This window comes from Vigna angularis, chromosome 2 (genome assembly GCF_016808095.1).
Source record: "Vigna angularis cultivar LongXiaoDou No.4 chromosome 2, ASM1680809v1, whole genome shotgun sequence".
Lineage (NCBI taxonomy): Eukaryota > Viridiplantae > Streptophyta > Magnoliopsida > Fabales > Fabaceae > Vigna > Vigna angularis.
Genome location: NC_068971.1, coordinates 23,693,661 through 23,721,147, shown reverse-complemented (window position 1 = coordinate 23,721,147; position 27,487 = coordinate 23,693,661). Strand labels below are relative to the sequence as shown.

The following is a 27,487-nucleotide window of genomic DNA, read 5'->3' as shown; positions in this document are numbered from 1 at the left end:
TTATATCAAATCCTAAAATATGAGAAACTTATAAAAATATCCAAAATCAAATGGACAAAGAATAGACATCAACATAAAAAAGTCCTGTAAAAACAAATATTCAAACAATCCTAAAATATCAAACTTCTAATCATTAAAAAAGTTCTCAATTAAATTCAATGTTTTCTATTGTGATAGTTTTAATGATTTAATCAATAAAATTCATATTTTCCTACTTTTATATTATCAACATTTATTATACTGACTATTAACATCTAAATAATACTATTCAATCGAACCATCCTAACAAATTAATTTACTGCAACTAATATAGGAAAATTTTATAATTTTCTATTAAAGTTAATGAACAATAAATAATTAACTTAAAAAATTGAATTTTTATAATAATTTTTTCTATTTTTTATTACTTATAACTTTAAACTAAATAATTATTATTATTATAACCCCTTTAAACAATATCATTTAATATAATTCTTACGAAAATAATTTTTATTAACAAAACAAAACAGAAATAATTAAATAAATTCTTTTAAATATTTAAAATTAAAAGAAAAAACTTCCATAAAACCGATTTTTAGCAAGTAAAGTAAAAGCAGAAGAAAACCATGAAATGAAAAAAGGTTTGTTTGGATTATATTTATGGTGAAAAAAAGAAAAAAGAAAATCATTGAAAACAAAGTAGCCTTTTCTTATGTTCTTGGCTTAATCTGTATACGGTTGAAGAAGCACGTTGTTTCCAAAGCCGAAATCATACGCTGCCACGTGTCCCTCATACTAGGCAACTTCGCTGACAGTCGTTGATTGACTGAACAGCGTGAAAACTGTGATAGAGAATGAAGGAAGACGCAAACCTGACCAGGTTCACAACGTTGTTCTTAGTCTTTGTTTGAACCTCAACACAAGTTGCGTTGTCGTTGAAACTCGAAAGCGTGAAATCCTAACGAAGGAAGGAAGAAGAGGAAGTTTTGTTGGTGTTTTCTGTGTGTCTCAGAACAATGATGGAAGAAAGAAGTGCCTCCAACAACAGATCCTCAAAAGGAAAGAAAGAAGACCTTTTCCATGTACTTCACAAGGTTCCTTATGGAGATTCCCCTTATGTCAGAGCAAAACACGCCCAGGTATACTTCACCTCCTTCTTTCCTTTAATCTCAAATTATTTACAATCATTCTTTAAGGAAACCTTATTTCGTTCCTGCTTTTCCATGAACATTCAATTATCTGTTATGTCGTTTTTCGTTTTTCTGTTTTCTTTTTTTCTTTTTCCGAGGATTGATTAATTGATTGGTTTCTAAATTACACCAGCTGTTTTTGTGTATCTGAGGTTGATACTGAGATCGAGACTCATATTTGTTCTGACGTTGGTTTTGTTTGATGTTCATGATTCCAACTTTCGTTGTTGTTTGATTCGTGAACCATGAGTGTTTCTAAGCTTCACATATAGTTTTTTATTTGAATTCATTCATTGTGAAACTTTGAAATCCTAGCTAAGGTGACATTAAAATGTAAGAATGCAAAATCTGCCTATAAAAAAAGAAAAAGAAAAACAAATAAGTAAATGACCAAACCAAATCAAACTTATCCTCAGAAATGGAAGCACATGAACTAAATGAAACTAAAATTAGGAAATTAATAACTATAAATCATCGAATTACTTATAATTTGATTTCTTACACAATTAATAAGACAAACTTTAAATCAAAAACACCAGGTAGAACATTAAATCGCAGGTAGAACATTAAATCGCCTAAAATTCAGTTTATTATTCATTGCAAAATTAACAAGAAGACAAACTTTAAATGAGGTAGAACATCAAATCACCTAAAATTCAGTTTATTAATTATGGACAAACTTTAAAGCAATAAAAAGAGGTAGAACATTAACTAAATCACCTAAAGTTATTATTTTTTCTGTAGTTTTTTTAAAAAAAAGTTCGCATGATAATCCACATTGAATTTTTGTTGGTGTAATTAAGTAATTAATAAATGATGTGAATTATGAAGCTGGTGGTGAAGGATTTGGAAGGGGCAATTGTGTTATTTTGGAAAGCAATAAACTGTGGGGACAAAGTGGACAGTGCTTTGAAGGACATGGCAGTGGTGATGAAGCAATTGGAGAGATCAGAAGAAGCCATTGAAGCAATTTCTTCATTCAGAGGCCTTTGCTCCAAACAATCCCAAGAGTCCCTTGATAATGTACTCATTGATCTTTACAAGGTATAATTATCTTTTAACTTCAACACACTAAATCTTTAATTCTTTTTCTTTATATTTATTACATAAATAAAACAATTTTTTTTTAAATTTCACTATATTTCATGTAGTTAATCCCTCCTATACATTTATAAAACAAAAAATTAATACTCTAAAATACATTTAAACTTCATATTTTTATAAATTTTTAAATTTATTAGTGGAGATTTTATGTGGTATATCTAGTTTATTTAAATTCAGGTGAGTGATATAGTTGTTTCTTCAAAATGAAAACACAATTTTTCGAGCAAGTTAAGTTAATTTTTTAAATGAAATTTATTTGAAACATTATTAAGTGAAAAAAAATACAAAAATATGAAGTTCTTAAAACTGTTTACCAAATTGATTATGTGTTTATTAATAATGATGTGATACAAATAAGTGTTGTAGGACCTCAAAAAATGGTTTAAGAAACTTTTATAATAATGAATCTCTGTTTAAGATCCCTATCCTCTTAGAACTTTTATAATATTGAATATTTAATGATCCAACTATTCTTTTAATTGTCCAACCTTTCAAAGATGATAAGTGTTTAAGATTTTTTTTTTTTAATTTACGAGAACAAAATAATCATATTTTAATACGTTTTTTCGCTGATTAAGACTATGTGCTATCTCTTTGGACCTACATATAAATAAAATTATCTAATTTTACTATGCTTAAGAATGTTAGTTTAATTTATTTAATGTTCCTAACTTTAAAAAATGAATAAGTATATAACTATACTTTATAGATGATCCTCTATCATATGTATTGGGATAATCTTAATGTTAAACATAAGAATAGGATTAAGTTAGTTAGCTAGCATTTAACTATATTTAAGTCCACTAAATATATATAACCTTTATTTATATTTGTGTGCATGTAAATTAATTTCTCCAAAAATGGAGTCAATGCTATTTGCCTTTTTTTACTTCTTTGTTTACTCCCTCCATCTAAAACTGACTTCTGAAAATGGTTGTAGTTTTAACTTTCAAAAAAATTCAAATTTATTGATATTCTCGATTTTTTATTTTTATCTTGGCTCTAATTAAACAATATCAATATTTGTATTTGCAGAAGAAATGCATTATTGAGAGAGTAATATTATTTTAATAAGTGACATTCATTCTTTCTTATTCATGTGGAACAAAAGGGTAGTTACTAATCGAAGTTTTCAATTGTAAAAACCTTGAAAGTTCCAAACATGAAAGGACTATGTTAATTAATTTATTACATTGTTTCATGTTCTTTCATTCAGACATAATGTATGCTTATCATGAGATGTTTAAAAATAGAAGAAACCCTCACATATCTCAAATACTTATACTTATCTATATGTCTATTTTTTGGTATAATTATGTGTTTTTATTATTTGTTGGTGCTATAAATAAGATTCTTTATTATTGGGTTATTAATAAGTTTATTATACTTAAAATTTGATTTGTTGATGATAGAAATGTGGGAAAATAGATGAACAAATAGAATTGCTGAAGAGAAAGTTGAAGTTGATCTACCAAGGTGAGGCCTTCAATGGAAAACCCACCAAGACAGCACGCTCTCATGGCAAAAAGTTCCAAGTTTCTATTAAACAAGAAACTTCAAGATTACTGGTATTTTATCTATCAATAAACTTTTTATTTCTACCTATGTTTTGATTTTTTAAGGTTAGGCTAAATAATATTTTTTTTATTTCAATGATGTAATAATTTTTCACTTTCATATTATTATTTTGAGTGCTATGAATCTGGTTTCATTTTTGTTTTTTAAATAAGTCAGTATATTATTTTCCGTTAAGTTTTTGGTAACAGACAATCCTGTAATGTCACGGTATTTGTTATTCATGTGTCATTTTTATTAACAAGTCAACTTTCAACTTTGACTGATGATGTATTATTTGTTGATCATGTCATGTGTCATGATTTGATGAAAAAGATCATATTAATTTATTTTTGAAAAAAAATATAATCAAATTGAAAATTTTCAAAATAGTAGAGAAAATAAAAAAGGACAAAAAAGTTTATTTGATTTATTGGGTTATTACCATTGTTTTTGGAGAGTCACATATTTTAGCATTGTTATTGTACAGGGAAACCTGGGCTGGGCCTACATGCAAAAAACGAACTACATGATGGCCGAAGTGGTGTATCGGAAAGCCCAAATGATTGATCCAGATTGTAACAAGGCCTATAACTTGGGCCTGTGCCTCGTTAAACAAGCCAAATTTGAGGAGGCTCAATTTATTCTTGAAACAGTGTTAAAAGGAAACCTTCCAGGCTCGGAGGATAGCAAATCAAGGAAACGGGCCCAAGATTTGTTAAAGGAGTTGAGGTCAATGTTGCCTCCTCCACAATTGTCAGATCTTTTGGGCCTGGATGATGAGTTCATCAAAGGCCTGGAACGGTTGGTAAATGAATGGGGCCCAATTAGATCAAAGAGACTTCCAATTTTTGAGGAGATTTCATCATTTAGAGATCAACTAGCTTGTTAAATTCCTATACTTTGTGTATAGATTTTTGATGGATTGAGAGTGTTACTTTTGTTTAAGAGTGAGGAATTGAATGGAGAGAAGATCTAGATGTAAATTAATAATGATAAAAAAAAACAATAAGACTATTGTTCTTATGAACATCAATGAGACATTTTGGAAGCCACTTTTAGTTTATAGGATTATTGGAACCAAAAATGAAATGTTTTCTACACAAATGAAAAATGTGAACTTTAGCTTCACCAATCTCACATTACAAACTTTTATGTTTCTGCAACCAAATGTGTGATATCAGACAAGAAGAACAGGAAATTATTATGCAACTGCAAACTGTGGATGAACATCATTTAAAATAATTAATATATTCATGTAAATTTTTAATATGCATGCATTATCACAATATTCAGTTAGTAACTACAAAATTGTCTTTGTTCTAATTTTTTATATAATTATCATATCTATACTTTATAGTTTGTGATAACAATAAAAAAAGACTGTTAAACTCTAAATACATGTGTTATATATTCAAAATGTTTTCATGTGTATTCACTAAGATTGGATCACTTCACTGTATCATTGTATTCCTTAATGTATTGCATGTGCACAAAGAGTATTTATATTACATGTATGCATTGTTTTCTTTAATAATTTCATGAAAGATAATTTTTTTTTGTATGTCCGCAAAAATATTTTATATTTAATAGTGTTTAAACTTTTTTAAATAGTATACTGCATCAAGATCCATATAAATAAAAAGTTTAATTTCAATATTATTAATATAAAGATGTTCATTGTCGAATATTTAGAAATTATCTTAAATAACTGAAAATTATTAAAAAGGTAAATTATTTTACTATAAATAAAAATTCATAATTAAACTGTAATATAAATGAAATGCATTATCGATATAACTTCCTAATACAGACCCAGATATAAAAAATCAAAAAATGTATATATGATGAATTTAAACATAACCAAACTTTAATGAATTTGATATTGTTTAACGTTATTATTTTTATGGGATTTTTATTTAAAAACCATTTCCAGTAAAAATAGTCAAGAAAATTAGAACTATAATTTTTAAATTTACATTCTTAAACAAAAGAATAGATTTGTTTTCTTTTATCCAAAGTATAAAAAATCAGTATCTATAATGTATAACATTAATAAAGGTTTTTTTTTTAACTTTAGCTATAATGTATAACATTAATAATGTGTACAAATTTTTATAATTTTATATTTAGGAAATTATTCTTTAAAACTCAATTAATTATCCACAATAAGAAAGAAAAAGATCTACCAGTACAATAAAAGAAAGCTAAGTAAGATAAAATCATAAAAATTATTTATTTTTAAAATTATTTCTTATGAAAATTTTTACAATTTAATAATATATTTTATTTTAATAATTGCTTAATTATTATAATAATCAGTTTTTATTTTTTGTTATCATAATAATATAAATGAAATTAATCGTTTTAATTTGTCAATTGGAAAGAAAGATTTCAATTGATCTAATTCATCTAAGTTTAAACTCAATCTAACTTTACATTATTTCTCCACTCACGTATTGAAAATGCAATTTTTCCGTTCAACTCATTTCTAACGGAAATTCACACTCCCTTCAGTAAATTTTGAAATATCTTACTGGTGTGAGTTACGGACAATTTTAATTTTTTGGATTATTTTTCCACCTCATGCTCTGATTGATGTTTGTATACAGGCAATTTTGAGGGTATTATCCTAACCTATTCGACAAGAAATTCTTGTACGGTTTTCATGCTAATTCATGTCTTCACACCGGTTTTTGTTTGAAATTAATTAAACATTTTAGTGTTATATTAACTTTTATTATTTCTTAATTTCTTAACTTTCTATAAACCGATTTTGGTGTATGACCTCCAAAGGGGCTGTCGTTCGAAGAATCGATGTGCAGAATATCATTGTCAGAACTATGCTACTCAAATTAATTTTCACAAGAATATCATTCAGTCAACAGATTGATCGGTCAATTTCTCATTTTCCAATTTTTCAAATAATTTTTTGTATTCCTTAGACTTCTCAACAAACCTAATCCCCTTACACCTACCCACGGACCGTAAATAAGTTTCGCGCAGAAAGAACACGTCTTGTTATCTCAAGACCAAGACACTAATCTTACAACTTACCAAAACTTCAGGGCATTGAATTTTGCCTGCGAACATTACAAGTGAATTTGGAGAACTGTACAATTGAATGTTCAGCAAGCGTATTAATGCAAACAGGACTTTACTCTTATAATGCATGAAACTGAAATGCAATATTTTGCGTCTTTGGTTTACGAGACAACAAACTATCTTTCACGTGTCCTAAGCTAAAAATGGATAGGAAAAAACGTGCATTCCGCTGATCCCAACGTTTTCCCAAACACACCATTTGTACCATTCGTGTTCAACGTCTGTTTTTGCTTGTCTTTGTTTGGCCTCAACTGGTAAAGAAATACTCAGTTAATTGAGCAAACCTAATGAATGAATTAAAACCCCACCAATTTAACCAAACAACAGCGTTTAGAATTTTAGCACATTAGAATACGCAAAGGTTGGTTTCTTATGTGTCATAAATAAAACAGCATAATCTTCAAAACCAAATGATTAAACTCCCACCTAAACTATATAGAATGGCAAACTACCATTACGCTATGGGAGACAAGATGGAAAGACTAAAGCATCACACACTATACAAGCAATGCCATGTAATATTGATCATCAAATTTGGAAGAATGTAAATCCCAAAAAGTAAGTCAAAAGCACCATGCCGACACTACGCGCACAATGGCAATCTGCTAGTAACAATCATATCGAGTGAGGAGACAAATACCACAGTTGAAGCCAGAAAGTGGGAAGACTCATTTACCACAGTGGAAGCCACCACAAACGGAAAGAACAATAATGAGAATCAAGGCAATTAAGATACCCAGAACGATTAGCTTTATCTTCATGTTTTGAAACCACATCTTTCTCCTAATCTTGGTTCCCTGCTGCCTGAAATCCTGAGCCTGCAAGATCAATTTAACTGATGAGGCACAGAAAAATTATATTTAAAAGACATAAAAACAGTACAATAAACTACCAATTCCTCTACGTCACAGGAGCCATAATATTAAACAAATTCAATGTTTGAAGGGAAACAAAAAGGAAGAATACAACACAACATGAATGCACGAGAGTTACGTATCACAATGCTAACCAATACTTTCATAGTGTGATAGGCCCTGCCTAACTGATGACTTAGAAACATACAATGTAGTTAAAGTCTCCTCAAACTGGTGAATATAAAGAGAAATTAAGTATTCCCGAGTCAGTTTGTAGATGACTGTGTCTAATACATAATTATTTCTATACTCTTGACAACAAATAACACCAATAAAAAAGGGAGGTTTAAAGAGAATGAAGTGTGTTGAATCTCTAGTCATCTATTACTTCAAATTTACATAATAAGACATCAGTAATATTAATAAAAAATGGACCTGAGAACGAAGGTTCTCTGTTTTATCCACCAAAAGCTCGATTTTCTCCCCACGGTCAAGAACCTGCCAAATAGAATAAACGTCACGGCAACTTAGTAATAAAGTTACAGGAACATATAAGTTTAAATTCAAACCCATACAGACAAATATGCCCACCAAAAAAAAACAAACTAGCACAAAATTTTACCCTCATAACGCAGTCCACCCACTAATAGCAAAAAGGATAATTGCCTTACCTTCTCAATATTTTCCATCATAACTCCTTTGACTTCTGACACCTGAGCTTTCACTTTAGCAAGCTTGCTGATTTCCTCTGGATGATCAACACAATACTGCATCTGCTCCTTCAACTTAGGTCTATACTACAACAAATATTTCACGATAATTGATCTCATTACAGAAGATTATAAAGACAAATTTGCATTTCACATATATACCCAAACTCTCTGTTGAGGCTCTGAGCGGCGGCTGTTGCTGCTTTTCCTCCAGCATACTTTTTGGTAAATTCCTCCTTGATTCGTTCAAGGAAAGCAATTGGAATCTGCCGTCCAGCAGATTCAACAGCAACCACACAATAAGCTACAATATTCAGTGGCATTTAGTTAGTCCTAACTAACTTAAAAAACACAGTCAAGCTACTTGAGAGGAAATCTAGTGAGTCTTTCGCTCCTCACTTGTGTATATATTTCACTCATAAAAGATAGGCGTACAAGACAAGAAAAAAGAAAATGGAATAGGAGACAGCCTGTGACCCTTCTAGATCAAACATCAAAAAACAGCTTTATAAAAAGCTGTCCCACAGATAAAGAGAAGGATTGTTTTAACAAAGCTAATAGCAATAAAGTCAGAATTAAACATTTATAATTCCATATAGTTCACCTCCAGAAAACCAAAAGATTTCATTCAAAACCCTTACAACACTACTAAGTTTTCCTCAATCATCTAAATTGTTTTAAGAGAGATCTCTGACCATGATTTCACAACATCAAGGTTTTTGGACTCTGCATGATGGTCGAATCGCACTCCAACCGCAACTGTGGCCACATCAACCACAATTTTCCACAAGTCAAGAATTGTGATGAAACCACAACTGCAATTTAATACCTTGATCATCCTCTTCAACGGCTACTAAAATAATGGAAAAATTAATCTATATCCCTTACTATCCACAAATAGCTTTACTAAAATTAGAAATGGTGCTTTGTCATAAGCCAGTGAGCACAAATCGGCTACAACAGACACAACACAATGCTACAAACTACCATACATGCCTATAAACATAACATATGAATTATCCAAATACTTCACTGCTTCCATTTCCGCATTTACTTTTTGTTTAACACATTCGAACAACCAAGTTTGATCCCCAGGGGTTAACCTAATCATGTCAGGCTACACACGCCGTGTACCGAACTCTATTTCTGTTTCTTTTTTCATTTCTAGCACGCAGATCAAGAGGTAACGGACATCGCACATCCAAAGTCGATGAAGATCGGACGAAGCATATTTTAAACATTAATACGATATTTGAACCGTCCGATCTTCATCAAACAGCGCTGGTTTACATCAGCGCGTGCGCGTAAGCGCACCGAATCCGGTTCCAAGAACAAACACAGTAAAATCACAAAACGAAAGCAGATCAGCGAACCAATACAACAGGTAGATATATACAGAGAGAGAGAGAGAGGAGTTACTGAATCCGTTATCCACGAGGTAGTTGAAGGTGTGGCCATCGCAGTTGTAAGTGAACTTGTTGTTGGAGGAAGGGAGTTTCTGGAGGCACTGCTCCGCCACGCCCGTGAAGTTTCCGGTGAACTCAGTGTACTCGGCAAGGATCACGGTGCCGCGAGCGACGAAGCTGTAGATCAACGATTGCTGTCCCATCGCCGGAACCACAACGGCAGCAGAACGAGCAACACCGCGCGACTCCTAGAGGAAGGTGACGTGGCAGGTTGAGGAGAGAGAAAGAACGAAAGATAGGCAGCGGTTGTAGAAAGAGAAAGCGCAGAAGAAGAACGAGGAGGCTTCGTTCTTCCGCTGTACACAGACGGTGTTTGATTTTGTTGGCTTAGATGTGAAGCAAGCGTGAAATAGAAGAAAAGAGGGTATACGTTGTTGAAATGCCCTCGACTTTTGTCCGTTATTACGAAGTGCCACGCCACTTTCAAATTTCGCTGCCATACATTTTCAAATTGGTTGAGGTTTTCAAACAGTGTCCTTCAAAGTCGTTCTCTAGAGGAACGTCACATTCACACCTGAGTATGGGTATTGTTTTAGATTTTGGATTGTACAAATTTTAAATTAGAAAAAAATTATATGTGTGTGTTTTTCTTAAATAAATATAGGATAAATTTTAAATTGTTGACTCAACTCAAATATGTTCTTTTTTTAACTAAATTCGTAGGAAATAATTGAATAATGTGTTTTAAAATGTTTCAATTGATACCACGTTAATGATTATTGGGTGTTGTTCTCGCCATTACGGTATATTTTCTCCACCTCCTCACATTATTTTAATTCTAATGATATCTTTAAAATAAAAGTTTTTTACTTTTACCCTATTTTAAATAATTTGAAATCCTAATCCTTATTTACTTTTCCAGCACTCACGGAACTCTCTTTCTCTTTCCCCATTTCCATTTCACTTCCCCACTTCCTTTCCTTTATTTGTTTCTTTCCCGTTTTTCTTTTGGTTTGAAAGCTTTCATTGTCGCCATGGTGTGGAGGAGCGTCGAGGAAGAGCCTGGATCGAGTTCCTTACAGCTTGTTTTCGTCTTCTTCAGGTTGGTTTTCTTCACCATTGTCTTCCTTTTTTATGTTAAATAGTTTAATTTAAGGTTTATTATTGTTTGTGTACTTTGAATATGTGTTATTTTGTCACTGTTTATCACCGTTTATGGAGTATTGTTGCCGCTGGTTCGATTGTGCACCGCCTGAACAGGCCAAAACGGATGTGGGATATTCGTTTGGCCTTCAAACGGATATCCCACATCTGTTTCGGCCTTTTGGGATTTTTTTCTTCTTCAATATTAAATATAGAATGTTAGAAGCACAGAGTCAATCCATGGAACAGAGATGTTGCAATCAGTCTCGCAACTTAATGTTCAAAGTTAAAAGCTCAATCCAATATATCAATATGTGATTGTTGTTCCAACTATTAGCGAAGTGGATTCAGAACACATTTTAATTGTAATGATGCGAATAAAAATCAATTATGCTGGTTTTTTAAATGAAACAATTATATTTTTGTCAGAAATGGTAAGAACACACGGTGCATCTTTTAATTCTCGAGGTGAGAGTTCTCGAGGAGAGAGTTCGGCACAGGGCGAAACTCGGAGAAGACCTACCTCTTCCACTCATAGAAGTCGTGCAGCTCCTATTGAGGATGACCCTTATGCTGAGGAGCGAGCCTTTGAGGAGCAAACATATGAGGCGTATGAGACTCATGGTCAGGAGGATGCATTTGAGGCCCTTGACGACGATGACAATGAGGAGGAGCATGCGGATGTTCATGACATACAAGAGTATGTCGGTGGATTTCCTAGAGGTCCACGTGATGGTTCATTGCTGACGCACTATGTTCAGCATGTAGCTTATGCTATTTCACAAGGTCGGGTGAGTGTAAAAATAAAATTTATTTTATTGTTTTTTTAATAGAAATTTATTAAATATTGATGTGTAGGATTGAGGGGACATACTGAAGTTGATCTCCAACGGCAAAAAAGTAAATAAGTTAGGACCATGCCACGAGGGAATTCAACACATTGTGTTGAATTCTAGTTTGATGCCTCTCACAGAGATTTGTTATGATTACGTTGATAAGGGCTTACTCCTCGAATTCATAGAGAGGTGGCATTTCGAGACCAGTAGTTTTCATCTCCCCTTACTCTTGATGACATCTCGACATTACTTCACATGTCCGTGATGGGATAACTGTGTGATTTGGAGGACTTGGAGTTTGAGGAGGCTCGTACAGCCCTTGTGCAACTGCTCGGCGTTGATGGTGGCACAGTTGGTGCTGAGATGGAGGATGCACGGGGTCCGAAAGTCAAACTCAGCTGGCTTAGAGAGATATATGTTCAGAGGTGTGAGTCGAAACATTGGGACTATACTGCCAGAGCATATTTGTTGTATCTAGTAGGATGCACGATTTTTGCAAATAAGAGTATCAGTTCTATACGCGTGTCTTACTTATTATTATTTAGAGACGTACACGCGTGTGGCAGATATGCCTGGGGCGTTGCTGCACTCGCCCATTTGTACGAGCAGCTCGGAGATGCGAGTTCTCGCCTCCACAAAGCAGATGGTCGGATATTTGACTCTATTTCAGGTACAGTTATAACTTTGACATTTATTTCATGTATTTATTTCCATGTTCGAAGATGGATGAAATTTAATTGAATAATTATTTTTTTAGAGTTGGATATACGAACATTTCCCTTGCATGGGAAGGAGGCGGTTGGTGACTTCTTACGATGATACCACACCACGTGCCATGAGGTGGCAGAGCCCTAGGCAGGGTTCCACTCTCGCGGAGATTCGGTCACAGTTGGATGCGCTGACATACAGTGGAGTTGTATGGCATCCGTATGAGGGGCATTGGGCCATTCAGCCATTCTTCAGCATCTGTATGTTTTCTAGATGGATTCGGATTGGGGACACCCTTTGCCGCATTTGCCTAAGCGTGTGTTGAGGCAATTTGGGTTTCAGCAAGACAGTCCACGATCACCCATTGCGGTTCCAGATGCAGATATAGTGGCCATTGATCATGTTTGGTTGCACTTCAGAGCTCACATTGTGAGTAATGTCAGACATGCAGCATCCCCTTCTGATTGTGTCGATGGGTACATTCAGTGGTTTAGGAGGGTTTCGCATCCTTATACGCGACTCCATCGTAGACCGTACCCACCTTCACCATCTGGCGCCCTGGTATGTTATTTTTCATTGCTTATATTATTAAATTTTATTCACCTTTTTTATTTAATTGTTTGATATAATTATAATGTAGGCTAGATTTAGGCGAATGGCGAGAATGTTACAGTCCTTGATATCGTGTCGTCATGTGACCGAGGGTACTGTTGCACATCAGGTGTCAGTGGACCTGCTGCAGATTGCTAATGAGGGCATCGACGAATATTCCCCGACTAGGAGAGGGCAGAGGCATGTGCGTGGTAGACAGTCGACGTCTAATTGATAAGACTTTGTATTTCATTTTTTCATTATGTATTACAGGACTTTATATTTCCTTTTGCTCATTATGTATTATTTGACTTTATATTTCCTTTATATTTGTATTAGACATTTATAATTTCTTATAATTTTAATGTTTTCATTTTGAGTTACATGTTCTTTTATATTGGTTATATAGATGATCCAATATTTATATGTTTAAGTGGAAAAAAATAAGTACTTAATTAACAACAACTAATATAAATATCACGAATACTGAACATATAAATATATCTTCATACATAAATAAATAATACATAAATATCACGAATACTAATAATATAAACATCACAAATACTAATAATATAAATAATAGTGTATTTTTACATATCTTCATACATAATATAAATATCACGAATCACCTAAGTCAACATAAGATGTTGTTACACCCATCAACTGTGCAAATGCTTGCATTCTACTAGTATAAATAGATGACCACGCTCGTGCCTCAGGATAATAGTGAGTTGAGGACATGATATTCACCATGGCCAATGGACAACCTTCTTGTAGCTTAACCTGCATTATACAAATTACAATAATTAATTGAGTGATAAGTAATTTTAAAAGGAAATCATAAAAAAATACACTTACCTGTACAAAATGACATCCATGAACATGTCCTATACAAATCAAGCGATGTTGAGTTATATCAGAAGGTGGTGTGAAACGTAGGGGGAAGATAGTATAATTTTGAGAGTATGACATATACACTAAGATAACGTTATATCGGTTAACAATTGCATAACCAATGTCTGGTAATGTCATCCACTTGTTCCTGTTAGCCTGTTATGAATAAAACAAGTTGTTAGGAAAAATAAATGTAATAAATAAAATACATAAAACGGGAAACACTTACCGCCGACAGTGACTGCACCAACAAAGAGTTCCTTAGTTCTTCTAGTCTATCATAGCCTCCTACTAGGCTTTCGTATTCATCACGCCATTCACTGAGTTCTTTGTACAACTCATTCCTAATAAGGGGCCATGAATCTTCTCCAAGTCCCAACAACGCAACAATGCATCTATATCCACAGTGACCATCAAGCACAACATCAACAACGTCCACAATGAAGGGGTGAGTAGTAGAATGAAACTGGTCTATCATTGGAACTCTCCTTTTCTTCACTGCTTTTGGCTTTGATTGTAATTTACTTCTCACAGATGAAGATTCTATGGTTAAATGAAAGGCGTCCACATGCTGAAAATATGATGGATCCCGTGTAGTAGACCTTTCTCTTCGTTGAACTTTACTTTTTTGTGCACCCTTTGTCTTGACTTTATGTAATGGAGGGACCATTGATGTCAATGTAGGACAAACAATGTCAAGTAACTTCTGCTTGATGGTGACTTTACCGCCAATGTCAACCTCATTGAATCGTTCTTCTACTTGTTTCAACTCATTTTTAATGGATAATAGGGGCTCGATTTCATTTAATTCAACATTTGAGAAATGTAATCTTCGCCACATGATATGAAATTCACCCACAGGGATCATCCTAGGATCATACCGTGCTAATTCACATGCACAGGGGACACCAAATGTACGTCTTAATACGCATCCACACTTTGAGGAGTCCAATCCTATCTGCTGCACTATTTCCAATTCCTTAGCAATAAGATCTAATACATATCGAGAGACACACCCAATATGTTTTCTATATCTATCGCCTTTAAAATGGTCACTCGTGAGCAACAAACTACTTTCAAATGACGCCTTAATCTTGTTGTGTTGTAAGATAATGACGTTATGAATATTATCCCAACAAGAACACAAATCACCCATACTATTGCCAAGAACTTTCTTCAGGCTCCAATGAGCATATTCAGCCTTGAAACAAAAAAAACTATCAACAAGTGCAAATAAATATTTATCTACAAAACAAATAAATAAAATAACATTACAACATACCTATTTGTGGTTGTGTTCCCTAAATGCATTACTTTGTTCGTCCAGAACTTTACAAAGTATGTATTGTACGGAATAATCCAAGTCTGATTCACATATTCAAAGAACAAAGGGCATGAATTGCTCGCGTATTGAAGACTATTCACATACTCAACAAACAAGCTTTCATCAGCACAATCCATCACATTTTCCCATGCATCCATCAACACATCCCAAGCCTCAGTAGGATGAACTAACATTTTGCATTTAGCTTTAACATTTTTAAGGATGTGGAACCGACATAACATCTAATATGACTTAGGGAATACATTTGCAATGGCATTCATTAAAGCCAAGTCTCGGTTAGTGACAATGACTTTAGGACCACCCTCAGATGTTAAAAATAAACCTTCCATCTTTTCCAAAACCCATGTGAAATTACTCTGCCTTTTAGTAGACAAGAAAGCAAATGCGGCTGAGAAGGTTAACCCTGTAGTCATACCCACAATCTCAAGCAACGGAAGTCTATATCTATTTGTTTTATATGTGGAATCCATCAAAAATACAACATTAAATGAGTTTAACAATTTGACCGCATTAGGATGTGTCCAAAACAGGTCAGTAACAACCTCTGAATCATCAGCACACCTACTCTAATGAATGTACTTATCCCGATCCAACAACATCATAAGTTGTTGTAGTTCAGTTCTGGACCCTCTTAATGATCGTTTATATGCTTGCCTTGCGTTGTAAATTTTTTTAATCGTTGTGAAATTTCGATCATTATTTTGTTTGAGTGTTAATAAAATATTTACATGTGTAACTTTACTCTTTGTCATATCAACCAGTAATGACTGCTCACTCGTATTTAACCTGCCAGCATAAGAGTGACCAACTAAAGTTTCAGCCAACTCATGGTTGTGATGTCCACACATCACCTTCAACACTCATCCGGCCCCATCTGAACATGGTTTACCCTTTAATCTAAACAGACACTCACATTTACGAGTGCCGTATACACTAGCCACCGCATCGGCTTTGTATTTCCGATATTTCCCCCCTCTTTCACATCCAAGTATGACGAACGTTTTTCTTCCTTGTACACACCAGTAGCTTTGTCAGATCTTACTGTTACCACAACAAATCCTAAATCATAAGTCATCCCTCTTACCCATTGAATTAAGTGCTCCCGTGAACGAATTATTTCATTTGTGGTAAATTTATTTGTTAAATCTCCCTACAACTTCGTTAATTAATGAAGTGAAATCGGATTTCAAACTAAAAATTGAGAATCCATATGAAGATATTCATCCATTTTAAATAATAATCACCTATAAAATTATAATGAGCATTATTAACATAATTAATAATTAATCAAACAAATATAAAAATATTAATATAAATAAAGTAATAAGTAATTTTTTATATAATTATAAAATTGTTAAACAATTAAAGAATACAAAAATCATATATAAAAAATATATATTTTACAAAAACATTAAATTTAAAAACTAATTATATATAACGTGCAAAATACAAAAGTATAAATATAAACTAATATAAATATACATTATTAAAATACATCAAAAATATATTCAAAAATAATAAATCAAAACATTTAAATTAAATTATTAAAATATTCCTATAAAGAGAGGATGAAATCCAACGTTAAAATGAAAGAAAAACTTCTTGCTCGTACATTCATGTAGGGGACTAGTATCAGGTGATTAGTGGAATGAGTTGGGAGTGGGTCAAAATTCAAAAATATTAACCATAGAAATAAAATTTTACTCAAGGGCAAAATAGTAAGGGGTGGAGAGAGCAAGTGGTGGTGATGAAGGGAGCAACACCCATTATTGTTTGATTATTCACAAATTCTTTCAATACGTTGCACGTACTAATAATTTAACTTTTTGGATTTTTTTTTCTACAATAGAATTTTTTATAAAATTGATGAGCAAAAACATTATTGCATTTATTTTTAATTAGATTCCCATCCTAATATTAATATATAGAAATTACGGATAGAACCTATAAGAATATAGTAAAAAAAATACTAAACTAAATCCTTATTTGTTATATAGTGTAAATAGTTGAGTACTAGTCGCCCTTATCAATATTGATATTTTCATAAGGGTTTAATACATCATTTGCTCCATACCATGGTCAAACCTAAGTGAGCTGTGCAGTTTGATGAATATGTGGCAAAGTGAAGTGAGCTGGTGGAAATGTTTAAAGTTGAGGTTATTGTGTCTAATAAAAGGGGTGGTTAGGGTTCGTGCAAGTTGTTCCATTTTTTCAGCATAGTGGTTGTGGGTAGATAGAAATAACTTCTTCCCAAAGTTGTTCTTCTTGTTCCAAAACAGGGTGGGAAAGAAATTCGCAATCCTCAAATGATGGTGCTTGGAAGGGAGGTGGGATAATCCCTCGTTGCAAATGTGGTGATTATGTTGTAAGCAAAGTGGCGAGAACACCACAGAATGCTAGCAGAAATTTTTAGGGATGTTGTCATTACTAGGTTTTTTGAATACCCTTGTCACTTTATTTAGAATTAATTTGTTCATAGATTGATGAGTTAGAACAAATTTTGGTGGCTTATTTGGTGCATAATAGGGTGGATCATCAAGAGGGATGTACTTTAACTTTTTCAAGTGGTGTAATGAAGAAAATAATGACGAAAGAGATGGTGAAATTGTCAAACAAAGGAGGAGGATATGTGATTTGGAAATTTTAGTCCAAAAGTTGCATAAAAGGATAAAATTGCTAGTTGGAGTTATGTGTGTTGTTATTACAGTGAACATTGTGACAATGTTGATTTGTTTAGGTTGATATTTGAGATTCTGAACAAAAATAGAGATCTACCAAAACATTAAACCTAAAATTAATTTATTCATTCACATGTATGTTTTGGTTGAAAGCAACTAAAAACCTATAGATGATTTAAATATAAACTGAAAACCTAATAAGACATGTCACATATTATTTATTTTCCTATTTTTATCTTAAATTTAAATATAAATTAAAAATTTCACCTAAAAATAAAAAATAATTTATATATATATATATATATATATATATATATATATATATATATATATAACTCATAATCTTAAAGTTTTATATTAAACGTGATATTAGATATTTTATAAGAAGAATTCATAAACTAAAAATGGTCAATTTCCATTGTTTATCTTACTAAAAATGTTCCATCACACCCTGCATGATACCTTATTATGCCAATCAAATAAACAAATTTTATACAGTGTTGATATCATATCATGCAAGTATATATATTAAACTACAAAAAGTGGCAGGTGAGTGGTAAGTATCATCCACCACAATTGAACCCATCACACACTGAAAGAACAATTATGAGAATGATGGCAATAATGATGGCGAGTACTATCAGCTTTATCTTCATGTTCTGATACCACATTTTTCTCCTTAACTGGTTTCCAACTCCCCTGAAATCACTGGCCTTCAAAACCATACAAAATTCACAAATCGATTACACCCCACAGATCTTTTTGTACATTGAAGATGACAAGTTTTGATGCATGATACTGGTATGTAACATATCAAAGAACTGGTTTGGTCAATGTAGATGAAAATAAGTGAAAAAGACTTCAACCACTTATAATTTTTCTTGACAGATACATTTTGGCTACAACTTAAATGTAGCATAACAAGAATCTATTGAAACAACACAGTCATCTATGATAGTTTTGTGATACTTTCATGGCACAGTGACCATGCTATACAGCTATTCATTCACTTTGGATACATTAGGCCAACTGAACCCTTCATTTAGTGAACCGACATTTAAGTGGAAAATGTTTTGTAAATAAAAATATTATTTTAATGTGATTCTCGTAGCTTAAATTTGAAGAAAGTGCTTACAAACTAAAGAAAATTGCTGAATAATCCTCTTTAATTTATCGACATCTATCTTTAAATTTAATATTTAAAAGTATTATAATTTGTTTATATTTAAAAATACCAAATAACATCTTTATTCATAAATAACTTTTGGAAATTTCATATTGATTAAAAGATAAATAAGTAAATTTATATCTCATTTTAGAGATTGATTCTGTATGGTTAAGTTAAATGTAAAGTGTACCTTTTACTAGTGATGATCTATTTCAAGTTTTTCCTAGACATTATTCAACCAAACATATAGGTTAAGTGACCCTGCTTGATAAAATCATATCAGTTCAATTTTTCATAGACTTAGTGAGTTTGAGTTAATGTTGTTAAATTTGATTTCTACAAAATCTGTTTTTGAAGTGAGTTAACTTATAATTAAACGATTTTAATCTAAAAGTAAGTAAACATTAAGTTTCGTTTAAAATTTCCAACTCAGCATAAGTTATTCAAAGTTGTTTTAATTTGAGATCGATTTTAAACTTATTATATTAATTCTTTTACAAAAATAAAACATGTAAGTAGAATCATAAGTTTTTTAATCCACAAAATAGTAATTATAATATGTTATTTTTTGCTAACTGTTAATATAAAAGTGAAATCATAAATAGTACCTGATCCCGAAGATCCTCAGTTTGGCCCACCAAAACATCAATTTTCACTTGACGATCAAGAACCTAAGACATAATACAATGATTGGCAAAATATGGTGTGAAATAAGGTCCAATAATTTAACACTATATATACCTGATCAATGTTTGCCCGCATAGCTTGTTGGACTTCAGAAACCTGAGCTTTCACTTTCGCTAGTTTGCTAACCTCTTCTGGGTGTTCCACACAATACAGCATATGTTCCTTCAACTTGGGTCTAAAACCCCACACAACAATTAAAGGCTTCATTTATTAGTACATTTCATCAAACACTTAGAGGCCCCATTTGCTTTACACAATAAGTAAACATAATATCAAGTACCCGAATTCTTTGTTTAAGCTTTTAGAAGTGGCTGTTGCAGCTTTTCCTCCACCATATCTCTTGCTAAAATCATCCTTGATGCGTTCAAGAAATGCCATTGCAAGTTGCCGACCAACGGATTCCACTGCCACAACACAGTAAGCTAAAAATAATACATCATGTCAGTCCAGCTATTTCTGCCTTAATTCACTAGGAAACATGTGCAAATTACAAACATAATTTCAGTAGAGGTTAACCATATTCTACTAAAATAAACCACTTTCAGCATGCATGTTGCTACCAAAAAAAACTTTACTCTTATCACTTCTATCTAAAATATGATAATAATTGCAACCCAATAAAAGTATAATCCATATTAACAACAAATAAAGTACAAAATAAAGTAATAAAATGTAAGAAATATATAAATAAAGTTATATTTTTCCTCACAATTGTTTATTCAATACTGACAACAAAAACACAAAAAAGCACGAACATGAAACATAAGCTTAATACATTTTAAAATATTAGTTAAAAATATACAAAACCGAAATTACATTTTGTGGATTTCTTAAATTGACAACCAAGAAAGTGTACACGATAACGCTATTTTATCTTAATATTTCAACCACTAGCTTGTTGTTAATTAACACATAATTTTATATGTAATGTTTATATTAGTATCTACCTTAGATAATAAAGATTTTTAATTTTAACCAAAAGTCGCTGCATGATTTCATTTCCAATAAATTAAAATCTGATTTCGATTAAAATCAATTTTAAACTGAAATAATATTAGTAGTCTTAAGATTTTAAATTGGAAATGATGTTAATTTTTTATAAATTAAAGTTAGATGTGATTAATGTTATTTGTTTATTCATTACAGTAAAAATCCTGAAATTTAGCATAAAATTTTTAATATAGTAATAAAAGCTGCTTAAAATTATTTCAATTCAAAATTAATTCTAGAGATTAAATCAATTCTTTAAAATGAAGCTAAACATTATCTTAAAAATTACATTACGTAATATGTTATTCATATATTTATTATAACTTAACATCAATTCAAATACATTAAGACGAACAAGTTGATGAATATTGAATTAGGTTTCACAACCAGCAATCTAAAACTACTATCTGGATGGGGCACGGTGATGTAAAGTCTAGTCATAAAGAATGGTTCAATTAGTTTGAATGTCGCTATAGTTTATTTAATTTTTCAACTAAATAATATATCTTACTTTTTAATTAAGTCATCATGTTACATGTTATTAAGCCTACTATATCAATAATATATTTTACCTTTTAATTGACCTGACAAAAAATCAAATATAATTTCTGTTACATAAATTGTCTCACGTCTTGATTGAATTAATTTTATATAAATAAATATAGAATATAAATACATATAAAATATGAAGTTTAGGCAAAAAGAAAAGACTTTTTTCTCTATTGTATTTAATAAAAGGTTAACATTTATTAGAAAATAGAAAATAAGAAAATAATTCATTGAATAAATAATGAGATTCCCAAATTTTGTAAAAGTCTTATAAAATTTATTTAATAATAAAACGTTAGTGAAAAGTGTGTTGTTATTTTTTTATTGATAGTGTAGTAACAAAAACTCTAATAATAACCAAACCTTTAGAAAAATAAAAAGTACTAGACTTCTAAATCAAATTTTAAAAAGTCCATATGATACAACACAAATGAAGACGAGTCAACCAATATGAAAATGTGGACATTAGAATGTTCCTTAAGACCGTTTCTAAGATTAACCGAGCAATTCAAAGTATCCGCAGACAGAAAAAAAAAACAAACAACTGGCACGATATCACACCTGCACCGAATACAACTTCTAAGATTAACATAAAGAATTGAAAGTTACGTGTCATTGGAAAAATTCTATAATTAATATTAATGTGTTTTATAAGATAATGGTTAAAAAATATAATGAAATTATTATATATTTTCAATTCATACAAAATTTTCTCAAAAAAAGTAATTAAAATTAAAACGTAGACATAATTAAGATTTTTATGTCATTATTTAGTTATAGATTTTACATATGATACATTTATTAATTTCTATAATAATTATAATAAATTTTATTGATGAAATTAATTTTGGTTGTTAATGCTATGATTTATTTTTACATTGATAGCACACGACTTTTGTTTTGTGTTGAGAGGGATCATGGAATAAACAAAAGTTAATCTCCCTAAAACTTGAAGAAGAAGAATTATTATAAATTGATTTTTTTTAAATTTAATTTAAATACATTCAATTTATATAATTTTTATATCATTGTTAAAAGTGTATTTAATAAAGTAGGTGGTAGATGATTAGCTCATAAATTAGTTTGATAAATACAAATGTATTTTATAAGGTACTTCAAAATATTTATTTTAGAATGTTTTGGTTTATCTAGTTTATAAGTTAGAAATTATTTTAAGATTTTTCTATTATTATCTATTATATTTTAATACATCTTCTTTTATTTATATTTTTTTATCTATTATTATTTATTTTCAATTTTATACCAAAATTAATTATTATATTAATGATTACATAATTTTTAATATTTGTTTTAAATATATCTAATATCTAATTTTAAAAATTAAAATAATTACTATTTCATTACATAATTATATTAGATAAAAATAGTAAAAGGAACTCTGTGTAACAAACTTTAAATTAAAAAAAATTATAAAAGTAAATAAAAATGAAATTTAATTAATATTTATTAGATAAATTAATTTAAATATAATAACTTATCTAAACAGAAAAAGACATGTCCAGTATTTAGAAAACAAATAGAAACAATAAACAATGTAATAAAAAGTTCAATTATTTATTAGAAAAATATAAAATTATAATTACATAATAATATATTTTATCTTAAAAACATAAATTTTTTAATTTTATTATTAATTAAAAGGTAAAATCTAGCTTGTGGAAACTAACTTTATCAACTATATTGTAAACGACGTTGTGTCTAAAATTATATTTAAGGTGATTTACGCTAATTAATTTACAAATTCAGTGGAAATCAAAGTGAAATTCATTTCATTGAAATTGTTTAGGTTCTATGCATGGAAAGAAATTAAAAAAGTAGTTAAAATCGTGAATCGAAAAATGATATAACAGAAAAATGAAAATCTTGGTGGAATGGAAACAATAGAAGGTAGGGAGGAAGAGAGATTACTGAATCCATTATCGTTGAGGTAGTTGAAGGTATGAGCATCGGCGTTATAGGTGAATTTGGAATTGGAAGCAGGGAGCCTGCGAAGGCAGTCCAAAGCTACCTCCGTGAAGTTTCCATTGAAGTCGGTGTACTCCGCCAGAATCACCGTGCCCCGCGCCACGAAGCTGTATATCAGGGATTGCTGCCCCGTCATGAGATCAATCAGTGAAAGAAACAAATTAACAACTCGGAAGAGAGAGAGAAAGAGAAAAAGTTGAATATTGGTGGATCGTAGAAGAAGGGCTTTAAAGTGAGGAAGAGCAAAAGCGTGTGTTGGCTTTTCAAAATTTGGGAAACGGAGAAGGAAACGTCAGAGGAACCAGGCGCAACACGAGACTCTTTCCTTCGACGAACAACCAATTCTAATATCAATAATATTATCGACGAACAACCAATTCTAATATCAATAATATTATTATATGGTAAACACGTAAACTTAAGATTTTTCTTTTTTCTTTCTTTCTAGAATACACCTTTTTAAAAAATATTCGAAACTTAAGTAAACTTTATTTACTACGTTAAACCCTTTTACTATGCACTTTAGAAATTCAATCTGAAATAAGTTTGTCCAAATTAAAAAAAATGGTTATAATGTTTTTGGAGCCTGATTGTAGATCTGGTTTTTTCAATTTTCTTTTGAAAACGGGAAAAAATAGAAAAAAAAAATGAATCATAATAATAATGTCTAATGCGATTCAATGTAATTGTTAATATAAATAATAGATTAAAAATCATTTTTAGTAAATAAATATCTATTTAGATTGTGTACTTAAATTATAACATAAAGTGATATTATAAAATGAACAGTAATTATTTTTTAAAATAAATTATATAAATTAAATAAAAACTGCTTTAAGAAAATGGTAATTTGCGGTGAGACAAAATTTAAAGGAGTTGTTATATTATAAATATAAAATTGATTTAAATTTAAAACACAAGAATGTGATGATTTATTATTTTAACATATACTATTTACATTTTAAATTGAAAAGTTATTATTGATCAATGCAGTGATCAGATTAAATTTTAAAATTGTAAATGTATTTGTTTGAAATTCAAAATATATTTTCAAATAATAAACATTTATAAAAGTGGTAAGTATAAGAAATTAAGAGAACATAAATATTATTAAACTGAATACGCAATCATTCAAGTGTAATCTTGGGATATTATGTTGGTGGATATATGTATTATTTTACATGTCACAAATAATTTCATCAAGTTTTGTTTTGTATAGATATTTTATTTGGATAAAAGTACACTATTGCAACAATTAGCTTTATAACGGAGGTTTGAATACACTTGTTAAAGTCTTTTTGCAAAATATTAGATAAAAAAGAATATATTCATACTTAGGAGTTATAATTAGTTCTCTATTAAGATAATTACCACACATAATTACTGGTAGAGTTACACATTAATTTTGTCTTGACAGTAAAATCTTACATATCACATTTTAATTTAGATCATAATGTAACTAACATAACTGTAAAATCAATTCTCTAAGTTTATGTGTTAATTTTTATAAAGTGATAAGTTAATAGACATAAGATTCAACTCCGGGCTTAAAAGAAAGATAGATAGATTGATGCATATCTTCTTAATATAAAAAAGTGTGTTAATTCGTTAGTTCTCCCATTTTTATAATAACATAAGATTTTGCTGACATTGTTTCATCCATTCTTGAAACGCCTTCCATCATGAGTGACTCCTTGTGGTAATAGTGGAGCAACCCATCACATAACCAATGACTCCACCAATTTTTTTAATAAAATTCCTTACAATGGTTCTAACACTGTTAAGACTAATAATGGTTCAAGTATGCAAATTCAACACATTGGTTCAATTACTTGTTCCAATTTTAATAAACGTGTTGCTCTTGTTTTATAAGATTTCTTACACATTCCTTTTATCACAAGAAATTTAGGAAGTGTATCCAAGTTTGCTTAAGATAACCATGTATTTTTTTTTAGTTTTATGTTTATTCATGTTATGCTAAAAATTCTTAAATGTGTTCTTAAAGATGGATCATATGTTTTTTTCTTGAACGAGTAAACTAATTCAGGGTTGTACCCTTAAACGAAGTAGGGAATACTCTACACATGTTAATTGTATACAAGCTAAGTAATAAAAGATTTAAAGATCAAAGAGTAGAGTACCATATATATACATTCAAGGATCCTATAATTCTTCATCTATTAAAGGAATGACAGGTGCACAAATCTGCACAAATTATAATAATATATAAATTATAACTAACACAATATTTGATTACCTAATATCCTTTAATAGAATATTTGGCATATCTTAACACTCCCACTCAAGTTGGTGCATGGATATCACACATTCCCAACTTGAATAGAGACTCATTAAACAATCTTCTTGACACTCCTTTGGTGAGAACATCAGCCAACTGCAATTCTGATCTTACAAAAGGAAATGAAATTATTCCAGCTTCAAGCTTCTCTTTGATGAAATGTCTATCAACCTCCACATGCTTTGAACTAACATGTTGCACAGGATTGTGAGCAATTGCTATAGCCGAAGTATTGTCACAGTACAAACTCATAGCTTCATTTTGTTTAAAGCCCAAATCTGATAGCACATTTTTAATCCACAAAAGTTCACATACACCTAGTGTCATGCCTCTGAATTCTGCTTCAGCACTAGATCTTGCTACTATAGGTTGTTTTTTACTCCTCCAAGTTACAAGATTCCCTCCTACAAAAGTAAAGTATCCAGAGGTAGATCTTCTATCATCTTTTGAACCTGCCCAATCTGCATCAGTGTACCCTTCTACCTTTAAGTTTTCATGATTTGAGAACAAAATTCCTTTTCCAGGAGCAGACTTCAAATATCTCAAAATCCTTTCAACAACATCCATATGAAGCTTCCGTGGGTCATGCATAAATTGACTAACAACATTCACTGCATAGGTGATATCTGGACGTGTATGGCACAAATAAATTAATTTTCCTACTAGCCTTTGGTATCTTCCTCTGTCTATGCTTGCTGAATCTGAGCATTGAAAGAGTTTATGATTTTGTTCAATTGGTGTATCAGCTGGTTTACTCCCAAGCAGCCCAGTTTCCGATAGTAAATCAATAATATATTTTCTTTGGCATAGAAAAATACCATGTTTTGATCTAGCTACTTCAATACCCAAAAAATATTTGAGGTTTCCAAGTTGTTTCATCTCAAATTCAGATGCAAGGTATTGTTGTAAACTAGAAATCTCATCTTGGTCATTTCCTGTAACAATCATGTCATCTACATATATAATCAAAGCTGTAATTTTTCCTTTTCCTCTCTTAAAAAATAAGGTGTGATCAGAGTTACTTGCTCTATAGCCAAAAGCCTTCATAGACTTGGTAAACCTTCCAAACCATGCTCGTGGGGGATTGTTTTAATTCATATAGAGCCTTCTTTAATTTGCAAACCTTCATTCCAATTGAATCAGTCATGCCTGGTGGAGAATCCATATAAAATTCTTCTGAAATTTCTCCGTGTAGGAAAGCGTTTTTCACATCAAATTGTAGAAGAGGCCAATCTTGGTTTGCAGCTAGCGACAAAAGTATTCTCACAGTATTGAGTTTGGCTACTGGTGCGAACGTCTCTTGGTAATCTACACCATAAGACTGAGTGTAACCTTTAGCCACAAGTCGTGCTTTATACCTCTCAATAGTTCCATCAGCTTTATGCTTAATTGTACACTACAAGAAAATCTGAAATTATCTACCGATATTTATATACGGATTCTAATCCGTATGTAATGTAAGTATTACATACAGATTTTATATACGGATTTAAAAAAATAAATTATATATAGATTTTATATACGGATTTTTATTTATCTATAATTTGTATGTAATATCTGTATGTAAGTAAGGCGCGCTGTGGCGGGAAAGATTTATAAAGACTGAAGTTTATGTAATGGGCTCCTGTATAATTAAAAGTGAATCTTTCCTACCAAAACTACATACGGATCTGGAAAAGATTTTATTAAAAAATAATAATATGGTATT

At 31.0% G+C, this 27,487-nt stretch overlaps 5 protein-coding genes across 5 annotated transcripts; 2 read left to right on the top strand and 3 right to left on the bottom strand.

Annotated features, from left to right (window-relative positions):
• Positions 1-831: 831 nt before the first annotated feature.
• On the top strand, positions 832-4,958 carry LOC108328244 (protein SULFUR DEFICIENCY-INDUCED 1). Its single transcript, XM_017562077.2, has 4 exons — positions 832-1,118; positions 2,001-2,213; positions 3,686-3,841; positions 4,318-4,958. The coding sequence occupies exons 1-4, from the start codon at positions 996-998 to the stop codon at positions 4,717-4,719; spliced, it is 894 nt and encodes a 297-aa protein (XP_017417566.1). The 5' UTR covers positions 832-995; the 3' UTR covers positions 4,720-4,958.
• Positions 4,959-6,883: 1,925 nt separating this feature from the next.
• LOC108329472 (putative vesicle-associated membrane protein 726) lies at positions 6,884-10,308 on the bottom strand. The gene is made up of 6 exons (XM_017563685.2): positions 9,916-10,308; positions 8,659-8,800; positions 8,458-8,578; positions 8,222-8,284; positions 7,669-7,750; positions 6,884-7,183 (listed from the first exon to the last, which is right to left on the bottom strand). The coding sequence occupies exons 1-6, from the start codon at positions 10,103-10,105 to the stop codon at positions 7,065-7,067; spliced, it is 717 nt and encodes a 238-aa protein (XP_017419174.2). The 5' UTR covers positions 10,106-10,308; the 3' UTR covers positions 6,884-7,064.
• A 1,168-nt stretch (positions 10,309-11,476) lies between these two features.
• On the top strand, positions 11,477-13,613 carry LOC108327413 (protein MAINTENANCE OF MERISTEMS-like). Its single transcript, XM_052872570.1, has 7 exons — positions 11,477-11,836; positions 12,170-12,306; positions 12,427-12,556; positions 12,639-12,797; positions 12,863-13,150; positions 13,230-13,385; positions 13,590-13,613. Exons 1-7 carry the CDS (start codon positions 11,477-11,479, stop codon positions 13,611-13,613), a joined length of 1,254 nt encoding a protein of 417 aa, XP_052728530.1.
• Positions 13,614-13,801: 188 nt separating this feature from the next.
• Positions 13,802-15,595, bottom strand: LOC108327411 (uncharacterized). The gene is made up of 4 exons (XM_017561118.1): positions 15,392-15,595; positions 14,307-15,278; positions 14,042-14,233; positions 13,802-13,966 (listed from the first exon to the last, which is right to left on the bottom strand). Exons 1-4 carry the CDS (start codon positions 15,593-15,595, stop codon positions 13,802-13,804), a joined length of 1,533 nt encoding a protein of 510 aa, XP_017416607.1.
• A 2,901-nt stretch (positions 15,596-18,496) lies between these two features.
• Positions 18,497-23,823, bottom strand: LOC108328351 (vesicle-associated membrane protein 722). Its single transcript, XM_017562210.2, has 5 exons — positions 23,424-23,823; positions 20,236-20,377; positions 20,010-20,130; positions 19,877-19,939; positions 18,497-18,813 (listed from the first exon to the last, which is right to left on the bottom strand). Exons 1-5 carry the CDS (start codon positions 23,614-23,616, stop codon positions 18,664-18,666), a joined length of 669 nt encoding a protein of 222 aa, XP_017417699.1. The 5' UTR covers positions 23,617-23,823; the 3' UTR covers positions 18,497-18,663.
• Between the last annotated feature and the right edge of the window lie 3,664 nt (positions 23,824-27,487).